Source organism: Triturus cristatus, chromosome 4_1 (assembly GCF_964204655.1).
Source record: "Triturus cristatus chromosome 4_1, aTriCri1.1, whole genome shotgun sequence".
NCBI lineage: Eukaryota > Metazoa > Chordata > Amphibia > Caudata > Salamandridae > Triturus > Triturus cristatus.
Window position 1 is genome coordinate 617,253,069 of NC_140585.1, and position 16,490 is coordinate 617,269,558.

At 42.7% G+C, this 16,490-nt stretch overlaps 1 protein-coding gene across 1 annotated transcript in view; it reads right to left on the reverse strand.

Moving 5' to 3' along the window:
* The window catches only part of PTPRQ (protein tyrosine phosphatase receptor type Q), a 1,724,016-nt gene that overhangs the window by 1,494,019 nt on the left and 213,507 nt on the right, over positions 1-16,490 (reverse strand). The window contains exon 12 of the mRNA XM_085652983.1: positions 10,492-10,622. Coding sequence (XP_085509109.1) covers positions 10,492-10,622 — 131 coding nt within the window. The remainder of the gene's footprint in view (positions 1-10,491; positions 10,623-16,490) is intronic.

Below are 16,490 nucleotides of genomic sequence, written 5' to 3' on the forward strand. Positions count from 1 at the left end.
GTATGTAGGTGTTTTCACTGTATTCTAAGTGTCTTTTAACATAGCACTGGCTCTAGGACTGGTTAGTCAGACTCAGTTACCACCAGTATCCGTCTGAAAAAGTTGAGGGTACAGGATGATTTTGCAACAAGGCTTCTTTCTGCTCTTCTTTTTGTTCTTTCTGCACGTTATCCTTCTTCCTGCACTTATCTTCGTATTTGAGGACTTCTGTTGCTTCTTTCTGCACTTCTTTTGTTTCTTTCTGTGCATTTTTTCTTCTTTCTTCACATGTCCTATCTCTGTAGGCATAGTTAGAAATTAGCATTTAAAAAACCTTTGAAATTCACAGAAAAAACCATAGGTTTCAGGCACGTTATAGTTAGGAATTAGCATTTAAAAAACCTCAGAAATTCACTGAAAAAACCATAGGTTTCAGGGGTGTTATAGTTAGCTGGACTTTTCACTTGTACAAAACCATTGAAATTCCCCCGTTATAGTTAGTTCAGCTAACTATAACTCGCGCGCCCGCAATGCACTGCTGATGACGTCACATATTACATCACTCATGACATGGTCAGTGACATCACTCATGACATCACTGATGACATCTCAAATGACATCACTGATGACATCATCCTTGTGATAGAGTGGCAGACCTCCTCTCACCCTAATATAACCTTTGATACACACATTCAAAAATAGAGACTAAAATTTTCAAAACAATGGACATACCAATACCAGTTACAACAACCTCTTCAGTAATTCTAAGATCCACATACACATCCACTCATTCACCAACAGTCCTATACAGTCACTCATACATGTACTCACTCATCATATGTACTCATACACCTATACATCCTGTTACACAATGCCACTCATCCATAGAGTTACTCACACACATAGTCACTCATGCTAATAAAGAATCAAACATACATTTACTTGCATATACAGTTATACACACACCACCATACTTACTTCTACGGAAACTTACACATACTTAGTCTTTTAAACAATCACTTAAAGAAACACATACTTATTCATACAGGAACTCTTTCAATCTCTCACTCTCACATATACTCACATATATACACCAATAGTCACATATACTAGTTTAAAACATATGTAGTTACTCATAAAGACACTATTGAGACAGTCATTCACTCACTAACACACCCATACACACACTCATCCACCCATACAGTCCTGCACACATGCTGTGTTCAACCCATACAAACAGTGAGTCACTCATTCATGCACCTATGCACTACGTAATACCCCCCACCGAACCATGCAGACACTCAGACTGATACTCAAAAAACCAACTAATAACCTATATAGACACCCATGTAGCTACTCACCAACCCATGCAGCCACTTATACACAAAGTGAGAGACTGATACAGATATTTACATATTTAAACATTACTCACTACGCCATGTATTCACTATGATACACTTAATCAGTCAGTTACACAATAAATTTTTCAAAAACAAATCATCCATTTAGACACTTATATACCCATTTATTCTTCCATCGACCTTGAGATATACATATATAAAACATATTTAATTTTCAGAAAAACACACATTCACTGGATGATGTCATCAGTGATGTCATCAGTGATGTCATTTGAGATGTCATCAGTGATGTCATGAGTGATGTCACTGACCATGTCATGAGTGATGTAATATGTGACGTCATCAGCAGTGCATTGCGGGCGCGCGAGTTATAGTTAGCTGAACTAACTATAACGGGGGAATTTCAATGGTTTTGTACAAGTGAAAAGTCCAGCTAACTATAACACCCCTGAAACCTATGGTTTTTTCAGTGAATATATATATATATATATATATATATATCATAGTTTAAAAGCTGTTAATGGAAAACAAATGGACCATGTTTTGAGAAAACTTCAAGCAAACATTTGGGGAGCTAAATTTATTTTAAACACCTAGAAAACAGTAATATGAGGGTAAATTTAGTGTATAACCTCCGTTGTTTGGGTAAAATGTGTTAATTTATTAACAATGACCAGCTACTATTTGAGGACATAATATGTTTTTCCAGAAAACGTCAAACTGATGTCCTATTCAGTTTCATTTGCAAGGATTGTCCGCTAGATTGCGAATATCGAAACATTTCTGTAAAACCAATGGCCTAAAGGATCTTTGGAGACTGTACTGTAGAATACACTATTTGGCTTCAATTAAACACTTTCTTACAGAGATAGAACATGTAAACCCCCGTTGGCGGGGTGCAGGGGAAATTTGTCTTTATCGCTTACTCTGAGCATTGTGAAGGAGGTTTTAAGGTCATACCAGTATGAATGTTCACTAGAGGTCAGTGAAGCAAATGACGGGGATCCAGTCAGATCCCACACCCAGCGAATATTTTGTGCGGATCCAGGAACAGAACATGCAAATTTGCTGAATTTGCCCTGGAGTCATTTGCAGACACATCCAATGGTGCTTGCATGTTATCTGGTTCCATTCAGAGGAACAACCAGATGGGGCTGGGGGGAAGGGGTTATTATTTTCATTTCCAGATGGGCCCAAATCAAAGGCCTCACTTAAAGGCCTTCAACCCTCCTTTTGCTGGAGTCTCATTGTGGCTGAAAACTATTTGAATCCTAACACCAAGATGCCAATCCACTATAGGGAATCAAAGGTACATAACTTGTTATCACTTGTCAAGTCCTTAAGAGAACCTATGATTTGGAAGCAGGCTTTTGACTTTATTCAACCCTGTATAAAAAAGATGTGCATGCACTGTGAGATTGTCAGATGTATCTGTCTGTATGAGTAGTTACACGAATAACAATTTAAACAGTACTTGATTGTTTGTTTTATTTCTTTATGCTACTACTCATCCCACTGTAGGCTGTTAAAGTGATGTACTACACACACACACGTTATATAGAGACAATGCATCATACAGGTATGTAAATACCTGTACAGGAAATGTTCTATGCGGTAACGAGGGTTCCGAGGTGTAGGAGACGAGTCAGATATCATTCATACTGGAAGGTATTATATAATAAAAATACTTGGTCTGAAGAAAAACAAAGTCAGGATTTGAAACATAACGTAGTATATTATTTGTACTAATAAGACTTTACTAGTACCCGAAGGAACTCTTTTTAGCAACCTTAGAATAAAAAAAGATTGAGAATAAACAATAAGGTTCTAAACCTATGCCATACAGTTTGCATATAGCTCCTTGATGGCGGTCCACAGCTCACTGTGCTCTATTAGAAGGACTGCAATTCATGAACTAACATGAGGATCTCTGTGACAAAAGCAGTAATCATTGAAATGTTTACTTAAAATACCAATCAATGATGTGCATGCTACACGTTTTGCTTTGCAGCAGGCATATTAGCATCCTATGCTACTCTGATAAGCCAAAACTGTGGCAAAACACAGATCTCTCCAGCACGTGCATTAACCACCAGTGTTAGCTTCCGTTATTAATATCCTCTGCGAATTATTGAGCACATAAAGATCTCTGCAGCGGGTGAGGACACAAGAGGGGAAGCAAGATGGCGGCTTAACCACAGCCGTTGCGAGAGATGCAGTGACGGCTCGCTTGAACTAAACCGATCGAGGCGGAAATTTACGGACCCGTTATCTTTGTCCCTGCGCTAACCGTCTCCCGACAAATACGCTTGGGGATGCCGAAAGTGGTGGTCTCTTTGTACCTGGTACTCTGCTGTTCCGGGAGGAGGAGGATCACTCAAGTGCCGGTGTCAGCGGCAGCGGCAGCGGCTCTCACACCCGCGGGCTGTGCCGGACGTGTAAGGGGGTGGAGCTTGCCTTCTGGTCAGCGTCCCAGGCGGAGTGCACCGGAGTTTCGCATCGGTTCAGAGGGCTCTTGCTGTGCGGTCCTGGCGCTTTCGAAGTGGTTTGACAGGAGGAAAAGCGCAATGGCGCCAAAAGTGGCAGTAGGTGGAAAAACGGCCACACAAAGGAGAAAATATGCACAAGAAGGCGAAAGTATGGCAGGGAACGATGAATTGAGTGGGAAAACTTGTCGAGCAGGCTCATCAAAAAATAATCAACAAACTCTGGGGAGAACCAGACAAGCTACATCCTCTACAGCCTCAATAGCTGACATCTTCTCAAGAACCGGTAAGGAGCAGGGGGGTTCAAAGTCTAAAGTCACGGAAGACAGAAGGGATAGTGCTCCCTCGGAGACGGGGGTTATTGAGACTGTCAATATAAATGATTTAAAAGACGGATCCACCATTTGCGAGCAGGCATTATCCTTGGCACCTAGTCCGTTCACTGGGGGGGAACATAACGATGGTTTGATTATTGGTGATGAGATAAATAAAGATCTCAGGCCGCAAGAGGTTGCAAGTGATAATAGAGCCCTTCCTGAGCAGGATCTTAAAAAATCCGAAAGGGAGCTGTGCCCGCAAGAAGCAGGGCAGCAAACTTTGTTGATTGCGGTTGCTGACTTGGATACCGGCCTGGATACCGGCCTTGGCACTGGGGCACATCAAAATGAAGGAGAAAAGGGTAAGGATAAAGATAAAGATAAAGATAAAGATTCCAGCGAATGCTTTTTCTCTGTTTCAGAGGGGGCAGAGTGGTCCGACGATGACGATGTCGAATGCAGCTCCTTTTTGGACTCAGAAAGTGAATTAGAGCTAGACCCCCCTGTAATTACATCTAGGCCCCCGGCGTGTCCTCCCGGGAAAAAGCAACCTCTAGCTCATGTTAACCCTCAAGGCGAGCTCAGCTGGGATCATTCTTCTACTCTGGCTTTACAGGGCTCCCCCAATCCGGACACTGCTCATATGACTATGCTGGAAACCATTCACAAAGAGATAATTTCACACCGTGAGGAGACCCGTCAGGACAATCGTAAAGCCCAAGTCGCTATGAGGAAGATCCAGGGTGTTGTTAGGAAACTGTCTAAGACATGTGCAAACATAGGGGATCGAGTATCCAACTTGGAGCAGAGAATTGTGTCAACTGAGACAGAGTCAGCAGAGGCGATTAACCAAGTAAAGACCCAATCCGCACAAGTGGCTGACATGCAGTGGAAAATGAAGGAGATGGAGAACAGGCTACGACGGAATAACCTGAGAGTTTTGGGAATACCGGAAGGAGTTGAGGGTCAGGATATTAAGGCATACATGGTCAAACTCTTTGAGCAAGCATTCCCAGAGCTTTCTGATTGGAACTGGGCGAGCGAAATTCAACGGGTACACCGTACTCCCTTCACTGTTCGCAAAAAATCCAAGGAAGGCGATAAGCCTAGGGCTGTGTTGGTTTTCTTGGGTAACTTTATTTTGAGGCAATCCATTGCAGAAAAAGCCAGACCAGACTCCAAAAGAAGTGGCGAAGGGGTCTCTTTCTTTGTCCGTCCCGATTTCTGCCATACGACAGTAGAGCGCAGGTGGAGACTAAGAGGGATGATAAGCCTATTCCAGGATAAAAAGATACAAGCTTATTTGATAAACCCGGCGCAGCTGAAAATAATTAATGTAGGGAAGACGATCTTTTTTTCCTCAGAAATCAAGGCAAAAGAATATTTGGATTCTCTTGACAAAATGGAATAGTATGTCAAGTAGGCCGGAGGAGGGTTCATTTCTGGATTGTCTTTTATTACTCGACTTGTTTAAAATAAGATGATGGGGGTTCGTCCACTGATATTATGATGGTTTCAATAATGGCGGGGCCTCGACGGTACCTAAGAGCAATTTCTTTTGTTGTTTAAATTCTTGGTTTCAACAGCCAGTCGTCACTGCAAATCACGCGCACCATCCTAAGCACAGACTAGGTCTGAGCGCTTCACAAGAAGGGGGGTGGCACAGGGTGGGGAGGGGCGGGGTGCGTAAGGGTGGTGGGTCAACAAAAAATGGAAAATATAGATGCAGTATGATGTTTATAGAAATGGGAAAAATTTGTTATATTTGTAGGCAGGTCAGGGTGATTAAAACTAGTGCTAAATCGCCAAAGGGTCAGATGGTTTTTGTTATATGTATATATTTTAGGGATGACAGGTATTAAAATTTGTTCAGTTAATATTGGGGGGATGAATGACTGGAGGAAACGTAACAAATTGGCATTGTTTGTGAAGCTTAATAATTTCGACGTTTTGTGCTTACAAGAAACTCACCTCCCCTGGGCTCGAAGAAGCCTCATGCATATCAATGGCTTTGAGCTATGAGCCTGCACTACTCAATCATCAACAATTAGAGGGGTCGCTGTTTTAGCCAGGACCTCCATGGGCGGTGTTAGACGAATTAAAACCGATAGCAGTGGGAGATGGCTATTGGTGGAGATGGTAATAGGCTTGACACTGTGTGTTGTCTATGGCTCAAACTGTGACGACCCTGAGATTTTTGATTTCCTAGAAATAGAGTTGGTAAACTGGCTATCCCCTATAATAATGTGTGGGGATATGAATATCTCGGTTGATTGGGTCAGTAGCATAACGTATACTGGACGAAAACCGAGAGTTTTTAGGGCTATAAAAGCTCTTATGGATTCACATGAGATGATTGATGTGTGGGGTGTGAAAGAACCTTCTAAATCTGGCTTTACATATTTTTCGAATCCTTTTCAAAAATATTCAAAACTGGACTATTTCTTTATATCCTCCTCAGAAATTAATAAGGTAGAAATCTCTAAACTTCCCAAGTTCCTGTCGGATCATAACCCTTTGGTCTTGTCATTTCAAATGGTAGGAGTACCAAAAATTCGGACACGGTGGACGTTTGAAAGGAAGCTGTTATTGGATACCCGCTTTGTCGATCATATTAGGAAATGGGTGGTTGATTTTTTTGATGCCAATAGATATAGCGCATCACGAAATGGAGTTTGGGAGGCTTTCAAGGCCGCTTTTAGAGGTGAAACAATAAGTTGTGCAGCAAGGTTGAGAAAAGAGGATAGGAGTAAGGTCGAAAAATGTTTGAAGGATCTATCAGCTGCAGAGGAACAACATACCTCTGATATCGCTCAAAGCCGGGCTAGCAACGAGAGTTATAGGTTACTATTGGTAGCCAGAGCTGAACTACAGAAGGAGGTTACTCAGAGAGCAATGTTGGAGTACCAATCATCTAGGGCTAAACGGTACGAAACAGGGGAACAGGCAGGTAGAATATTAGCTTTACAAATACGGCAGGGCAAGTCTAAAAATATTATATCTCAGATGGAAGAAAATGGCACAGAATATACAGACCCTTCAGATATTCTCCAGGTTTTTAAGAATTTTTATCAAGAATTATATACAGAAACTACATTAAATGAACCTTGGACAGAGGAGATTGTCGATAATGGCCCTCGTTTAGGGGATACTGCAAGAGAAGAGATAGAGAAGGATATTTCCGGGAGGGATATAGCGGAAGCCCTGCAGGAGTCAGCCATCGGCAAGGCAGCAGGCCCTGATGGAATACCTTTAGAGGTCTATCGATGTTTTGAGGCAGAGATTACCCCGCTTCTTAGTGATCTTTTTAACGGGGTAATGGGTACAGGAGTGGTCCCGGAATCATGGAAAGAAACAAACATAGTGGTTTTCCATAAGAAAGGGAAACCAAGGGAAAAACCGGGCTCCTATCGCCCAATCTCGCTAATAAATTCAGACACAAAGTTATATTCTAAAATCTGGGCTAAAAGACTGGGCAGGGTCATTGGTGATCTCGTCTCCCCTTGGCAGCATGGATTTGTACCCGGGCGTGGTACCACAGACCATATTAGGAGGGCAATAGCTTTATTTGATATTCTGCAATGGGAGGAGAGATGGCCATGATCCTGCTCGATGCTGAGAAAGCCTTTGACCGTGTGGGGTGGAATTATCTGTGGCAGATCTTAATCGGTAGAGGCTTTGGCAAGAATTGTATTACAGCTCTGCGGGCAATGTATTGTGATCCAGTTGCCCGGATTGTGGTCATGGGTGAGTGTTCTGAGAAAATTTATATAACGAGAGGTACGCGCCAAGGATGTCCTTGTTCCCCTATCCTCTTTGCTCTTTATATTGACCCTCTTATCCGGGAGATCTTAGCTAGCCCCCTGATAGAACCAGTGATACATAATGGATTTGAAAATAAAATTATGGCATATGCCGATGATTTGGCTGTGATTACAACAAACCCGCAACAGACACTTGGGGTTTTGGTTCAGATGGCTAAAATTTTTGGCATTAAGTCGGGGTATCTGTTAAACGAATCTAAAACCCAAATTATCTGCACAGCAAATATAGATAAAGCTGACTCTAGATATATGGATTCAGCAATCTATCTGGGAGTTAGAATTAACGCCGCAGTCAATAGGATTACAGCAGAGAACTTTATCCCACTTGGGAAAATGATAGAAGCAGATCTCAAAAGAATCGATGTTCTACATCTTTCATTGATAGGCAGGGTCAACGTTCTCAAGATGACAATGTTTCCAAAAATCCTATATCTCTTTCGAGCTATACCTTTGTTAGTAGAGGAAAAAACTATTAAGTGGCTAGAGTCAATATTCATTAGATTTGTTTGGCAATACGGGAAAGTCAGACGCTCCACAAACCTTTTGTCACTCCCATGGGATGGGGGGGGCTCACCTTACCTATTTTAAGATTGTATCACTGGTCCTGCCTGCTGGCGGAAATGTTTATTCTTTTTCAATCTACTCAACCCAATGATTCAGGGCAGGGAGATTTACAGACCCCACCATCTATATATGAGCTATTAGTTGGAAGTAAAGCATATGGTCTCCTGATGTGTGAGGTTGAACGGAGGTACTATAAAAGACCACGTTTTAAGATATTGGAAGGAGTATGGGGACTCTGGAGAGCTATATCTTGCTTCTCTAAAATTCCCAAAATTCATGCGCATCTTCATCTTAGTAATTCGAGCTTATTTCGGGGGAGAGGTCTTGAGAGGAATATCCGGATTTGGCAGGAGCATGGAATTAGCACATTAGGAGATATAGTGGGGGCAGAAGGGTTGATCGGCTTCGAAGCACTTCAGAGTAGAGCTGCTATCCCTTCAAGTCATTGGCTCTCTTATGTTCAGTTGGCTAGTGTCATTAAAGCTTTAAGAATCAGATGGCCAATAGCTTTAAAAGTTCCTCTGATCGATATGTTGGTAACAGGGGGTACAAGAATTAAAACTGTCTATCTGTCTTTGCTGGATGAACTACAAAGCGATATCGAGAAAATGGAGAATACTCTTGTATGGAAGCTGGATAACCCCGATGTGGATCTTGATATGGCACTCTATTTGAATAAAAAAATCTTCCGTTCTACGAACTTGAGGGCCCAGCATTATAAAACCCTGTTTGATCTATATTTTACTCCAGCAAAGCTTTTTATGTGGGGGGTTAAAGCTGATGACAGGTGTCCCAGATGTAATTTGGCTCAAGCAGATTTGATGCATATGTTTTATAACTGTAGCTCGCTATCAGCTATTCAGGGAGAGATAGCGAAATTCTGGGTGGAGGTACTTGGTCGAAGGATTGAATGGTCCTCCTCTCTGATGATATTGGGTATAGATAATAGTTTAAAACTCGGGAAATCTGAGGAAGCTTTGGTCTTTTTAACTGTAGCAGTACTTCGGATATTAATCACCTCAGGGTGGAAAGATGTAAATGCCCCCTCTTTCCAGCTATGGTTATCTAGATTATTGGGTATATATAATATCGAAATATCCTTATATGCTCAGAAAGGGAGGAAAAAACAGGACTTCGGTAAAAAGATATGGTCTCCAATCTCTGACTGGATTGTCGGAAGACCAAGAGATTGATGTATATTGGATTGTATTGTCGAATGTATGTACATAATGCCTCCCTGTCTCATGTTTTGATATGTTTCTACTTGGCTTTGGTTTCTTTGAAGATTTAGCATATGTCTATTTGTTGACAATATTTGTTTCTGTCTAATGTATTATGTAACATCTAAGTGCATCAATAAAAAAAAAAAGGAAAAAAAAAAGAAAAAAAAAAAAGATCTCTGCAGCAGGTACCTTAACCTTGTAAGACATTTTAAAATACAGCTTCCTTATGGCCAATTAAGTAAACCAGAACAGATTACCTCGCATATTTGTCCTTGATGTTAATTGCTTCAAAGTACAATTAAAAAAGTAAATGTATAACTTCACTTGTCAGACTCCCTCTTCATGACTCCGCCGCCCCTCGTGACCGCGGCGCCACCCACTCACTTTCTGATGTCACATCTTGACCCCCAATTTATTGTATCCCGGAATACATTATTTCCAATTCCAGCGCTGTTAGCCAACGGTGATAATGTGATACAGTGACCAGAACAGGTAGAACCTGTATAGTCGTTCTCTACCCTCACTTCCGTTCAGTCCATGGGTAACTTGAAGTGAAATGTCCAAATGTCGTTTTTATAAGGGCACAAGAAAGCAGTGAATGGCTTGTATCTAGTGGTATTAATGAAAAAAACTGAAGTAAGCTATGAAGGTGGTAAGATGTTTTAAAAGCTGCAAAGTTTACTCTGACTGTCATTTACTGAACAAAATAACTGGCACACAACATATGATTAGCTTACCAGAAAAGTTGCCGCACAATTTATGCAAGTGATTTCATATTGCTGGAAATTTCCATCAGCTCTGTTCCAGGTAATCTCTACAGAAGTTTCTGTGACCATGCCCTCGCGCACATTTACTGGACTTGCCAGACCTGCAAAGACGTGATTAAACAGCAAATGTTACTAGTTGGATTAATGCGCCATCAAGAACGCATCGTACAGGTTTCTGTCGTGTACGAGGAGGCTGTTTACTTATGACACCTCTGCCCCCTAGTGGTTTTTTAAGAAGAATGTTGTTTGTTACGTATTGGTTGTAGCCTTGAATTTAGACTCACATTATCTGAATCGGTGGCTCTTAACCTTTTGGCTTACTTGGACCCTACTTCATAAAAACTGGGACTCAGGGACATTCTTGTGTAAACGGGCAGTGAATCATTTTTGGAATAGGTGGCAAAAACAAAACATTTTTGAGGATTTTAAACATATAACAATATACAAAAAATACATAAACAAGCATTCATCAAACAAGTACAAACATGATTAATATTTAATTTAATTCAGAAACATTTTTTTATCGTACATTTTAATGGGTAGGTTGGAGCTTTTCTAAAGGCCACTCATTGTCCACACAATGGGGCTGATTAGGATGGCGGGGTTTCTGACCGCCAGATTTTGATGGTGGGGGTGGGCAGGCGGGCGGAAAGCTCGACTGCCACGCATCCGGCGTGCTCTGCGGGAGGCCTCCCAATCCCTACAATGGTGGCGGTGCCTACTGGCACTGCCGTAGGGATTAGGATGGTCCCTCCCTGCCAGCCTTTGCATGGCAGTTCACCCACCTTGGAAAAGGTGGCGGGAATGGACATTGGGGGCCCGTAGCGGCCCCCTTCACCTCAGGCCCGTTTCTTTGGGTGTGGGGGGAAGCGCCCCCCCAACAGATCCCTGTACCAAGTGACAGGCACTGCAGGGCACCTATCACGTAGTACAGGGATGTGTTACACATCCCTTTTTCCATTGTGGTGGGTGCTGCAGCTAGCAGCACCAGCCGCAATGGAAAACCTGTACAATTCGACCGCCATGGTCGCATTGTCATTTGGCCTGTGGGACCCCTGATACTCTGCTCTCCTAATCAGGCCCTATATTCTGTTTGGTGCATGTGCACTGCTCCTGAGAATCAATCTAAGCATACTAAATTATTATCCTCCAATTTCAAATTCCTTCACATTTACAGAACACCTTAAAATTAGCAATTTCACGTTTTGCATCTCCATTTATAAACGCTTTATTGATCTGTTAATATTATTTAATTTTCTAAGCAGTCGCGGACTCCCTGACTATGCTTCTTGGGCGGTCAGAGGATCCCCAGGCCTCTGATTGAGAATCACTGGTCTAAATGAATAGCATTGCTAAAAATAAATCAAACTGAGCCCTTTCATTGCTCAAATTTATAATTTGGATTAGAAACAGGACCATAAAGCTCATACAAAGTAAACACCAATAAAACATCTACCGTACAGAACTAAAACCTTGTTAACACATATTAGCATAAAATAACCAACATTTACCTAAAAGCCTCTGATACCACATGCAGAACTCAGAGGCAGCACAGCCTGTAAGCACTGTGAAACACAGACTAATGAGTCATTTAAACAATATTCATTAATTGTTTATAACAGCCGCTATTGAGACCAAATTTATGGGTACTCAATTTCCAAACTTCGGAAGACTTGACGGCTTGATGAGCCCTTCCCAGGATTAAAACTTGTGACTCACAAATCACCATGGAAGTAAGCAACCACCATTAACCGAATGAGACACCCCACATGCATCTTATCAACACTAACTGTAGAAATGTCAGGTATACAGAAGGGCAGGCTCGGTGGTAATGTTGCTTTAATATATACCAGGGTAAGCACTCTTCCATCTTGGAGCATGGACTGCAGAGTCTGAACATAGACCACATCACCAACAATGCCTGGGTGGATGTGGCCACCAACTTACTCTTCTGAGGCAAAGTTCCCTGTTACTATTAAGATACATTTAGTGCACTGGATCAAAGCTATTTAATGTTGCTCAGGGTCAACAAAATCAAACCATTTCATTCAGAAAGTGACTTCAGAACTGCTGTTCAAGCCCTCGTACACTCACATTTGGATGGTGGTATAGCCCTACTCTACAACCTCCCACACTTTACACTGGCACCCTTAGGGTATCCTACATAATGCAGACTGTCTCATCCAGGGCCTAAAGAAATCTGAATGCATCCCCCCATCCTGATGAGCGTCATTGGCTCCTCTTGCCATCATCTTCAAAACCAGCTGCATCATTTACAAAGCTATCACAACCAGCACCTCTGCTTATCTTATAGACAAGCTCACCATCTCTTGTGGTTCTCAGCACCACCACAGTCAATACACCATCAGATGGCAGACTAAGAAGTGTAAAAAAATAAAAAAACAAGACAGGTGTAATTTTCTATCTATGCATTCAGGATCTGGAACAGCATCCCTGTATTCATCAGAACCACCCAAAAACTGCCCCAATTTATGACATTGGAGACTGGTCTCTTTAAATAACACTACATCATAATGCATTAACCATCCACAACCCAGCTTTCTCTCCTCTCAATCATTGACTTTATGCTTGCCAATAGAGGAGGAAGGCAAAATGTTTGGGGGAAGACCACCCTAAGGCTGACAGGTCTAACAATACTCAAACTATCAACATTACCACTCTGAGCTGCAGGAAAAAAATAAACCACTTATCAGGGTTCTAATAAAAAGAACCCTCACAATAAAAGTTTAATATTAGAATCCTTTTTCCCATCAAGAAAGGACAAAAGTGGAGTACAAGAAATGATAGGCAGTTCAAAGTGTTTTTCTGCTCATCAGATATGTTTCTGCCTTACATTCTGCTTGTCTGTCACTAGTCATCCAGGAAAATGGTTGACATGAGCCAGACAATACTAAGGGCCTTATAACGACCCGTCGTAGTTGTAGTGGCGGTCCTCCAGCCATTTTCCGACTACGGCGATTGAACCGCCACAGAATCACTACTGCCACCAGAGATCCGCGATTCCTGGCACTCTTGCAGCAGTGTGAGGATGATAAATATGCTGGTTATGCCGCTTAAGCACCGCCAAGCAAATTACTAGTTTCCTCACTGCCACAGCTTTCATGGCTGTGAGCCCGCAATAAAAAGCGTAGCGGTGAGGAAACACATGGGGCCCTACAGTAATATTAAGGAAAACAGACTAACTTTAAACTTAAATGCAAAAATTAATATCCTTACATGTTCCTAAACATATGAAACTTCAATGAAGCCAACCCTAAATTCATAGAATGAAAATCATAAAATTAGCTTCCCAAACTTGGCAGTCAAACATTACAATGTAAGTTAGTAAATATAACTTAGCATAAAACAAACCCAAACCCCCCAAAAAATCAAATTTGCTTGAAACCTAGACAAACTATTTTTTAAACATCTAAAACTAATAAATGTTCTTTTTCAAACAGGCAAAAATCAAGCACCTGCCTCATACATTTCCCCAAAACATGATGACCCACAAACATTTCTAGAAAATAAATTAACATGAAGTCTGCAAGCATAAAACATAAAATGTTGTAATACATGTGTAACTGTAAATGTTACTTTAAATTATATTTCTAACAAACAGTAAATCAACGTATAACTAAAAAATTCACAGATATAATGGTGAAACGAGCCACTTACATCATATCTCATAAAGGAAAACTGGTACTTTCTCACACGGGATTATAAATACAGTAAAGAAAGTTTGATTGGAGAAGCTGCAAAGTACTAGTCAAATGCTTGTTATGGGAGGGATACAACTGGGAACAATGTAGTAGTGAGCGTTAGAGACCCCTCATCAAGAGTTACCAAAATTGAAGTTTAAAATGTTTTACAAGATCTTAGAGAAGCAAGCACTACTTCTCAAGACCCTACAAGAACTTTTTCTTACCATATGTCATATAAAAAATTCCTAACTAACAGGGTGAGGGTTGGGAGAGAGTGGGTGACGGGAGGGGGGGAACTGTAGTTCTACTGTGGCTCATCAACTTGCTTGTTTGGATTGATAATTCTATGTTATTTAAAATGTAATAAAATCTTTTCATAAAAAGTTCCTGATCATATTACAAGGTCACTCCTAAGTATGCTAAACTTAAAAAGACTGATAGAACGAACCAGACAAGGTACAAGTCCAACCACTGCTGCTCCTAAAAGAAAATCCCAAGACACACACACACACATATATATATAGATATATATACCTGATAATTTAACTATCCACATTTAACGCACCACAAAGATGATGTATGGCACCTTTAGATTGCGCTCTCCACCATTAACACAGATTTAGTGGTGGAAACCACAATACAAACATAACGTTTGTGTACATTCAACAGTGCTACATATTACAAACCACTAATTGGCTCCTGAGGCGGAAAGCCGGGAGCAGGGGCTATTTACTTTTAAAAATCTTAAAATTTACTGTGATTGAAAACTGTGTTTTATCTGGTATCTTTACTCACCTGCATCTTTTGGCTCGCCACGAACAGCGCTCCTCGCTGCAACGATCCCCTTATTTCTCCCGCCATTCCCGAGGGTGAGGCGAGACACGCCCCCTCGGCTGGCCACGCCCCTCCAACCTCTTGACCCACCGGCTTAAAACATGTGTCTGGCCAGGAAGCGCAGCGGACGAGCGCAGCGGGCGCGACTTTTGCGCGCCGAAGGCACGCCTAAGGCAAGCCCGTCTGCGCCCGTCCGCGGCCGGACGGGGCTAGGGGCACGATTCCATGCCAAAACTACGTCTTATTCTACCAAGGACCTTACTGCCCTCCAAGGCCATTGGCCACTCCCGGATCCCATCCGCAGTCTGATTTCCTCACTAGGCCTTGCTCCTTCTTCCCCCACTGCACCCTATCCCCTGCCGCTCGTCCCCCCGTCACCTTGCCCCCCCTCCCTTGACCCCCCCCCCGCTCTCCGGCATTGTCTATTTTCCTACTCAATACCAGGTCAGCGGTCAAGCACCACCACGAGCTGTTTGTCTTACTCGACTCAGAGAAACCTGACATTCTGCTCCTGACCGAAACCTGGTACTGTGATTCTTCCCTCCCTGTTCTCTTGGCCACCCTACCCCCCTCCTATGTGGCCCTGCGGGCCGACCGGCCGACTGGCAAGGCTGGCGGTGGGGTCGCCCTAATCGCTCGGTCGGAGTTGAACTTTCAACCACTCCCTTTTCCCCCTATTCCCCCTGCTGACTTCCTGGCAGTCCGCTCTCTTTCATTTTCCCCCATAACTTGCCTTCTTATGTACCGCCCCCCTCAGCCCTCGCCCTTATTCTTGCCGGCATTTCAGGACCTGTTGGCTAACCTGGTGGTCAACTACACCTCGGTCTTGGTGCTAGGGGACTTCAATTACTGGCCCTCAGACCCACACGAGTGCTCAGCCTCCAAAGAATTTACAGATTATCTTTCATCCCTCAACTTCGTGTCACACATATCCGTCCCCACTCATTCCCATGGGCACACACTGGACCAGGTCTGGTCCCTTAACCTCCCTGTGGCTTCGGCTGCGGTCTCGCCGTGCCCATGGTCTGACCATACCCTCATCTCCCTCTCCATTCTCCGAAACCTGATGCCCAAAACCCCGCACACCAAAAACACCTGGGCGCGGAATTGGAATAGACTGGATTATCCCTCCTTGACCTCCTCACTCTGCAACTCCACTCCCATTCTCGCGGGCTTATCATCCGCCTCTCAAGCCAAGGCCATTAACACCTGGCTGGCTGGAGGCTGCGACTCAGTGGCGCCCTTACGCCGCATTTCCATCCGCCGACCTAAGGACTCCAATAGATGGTTCAATGACCATCTAAAAGATCTCAAACTGAGCGCCCGTCGGGCGGAGAGGCAATGGAGGAAAAATTACAGTCCCTTATCAAAAACCCACTTCTTATCAACACTGGCTAAATACAAAACAGCAATCCTGGCTGCAAAAACCTC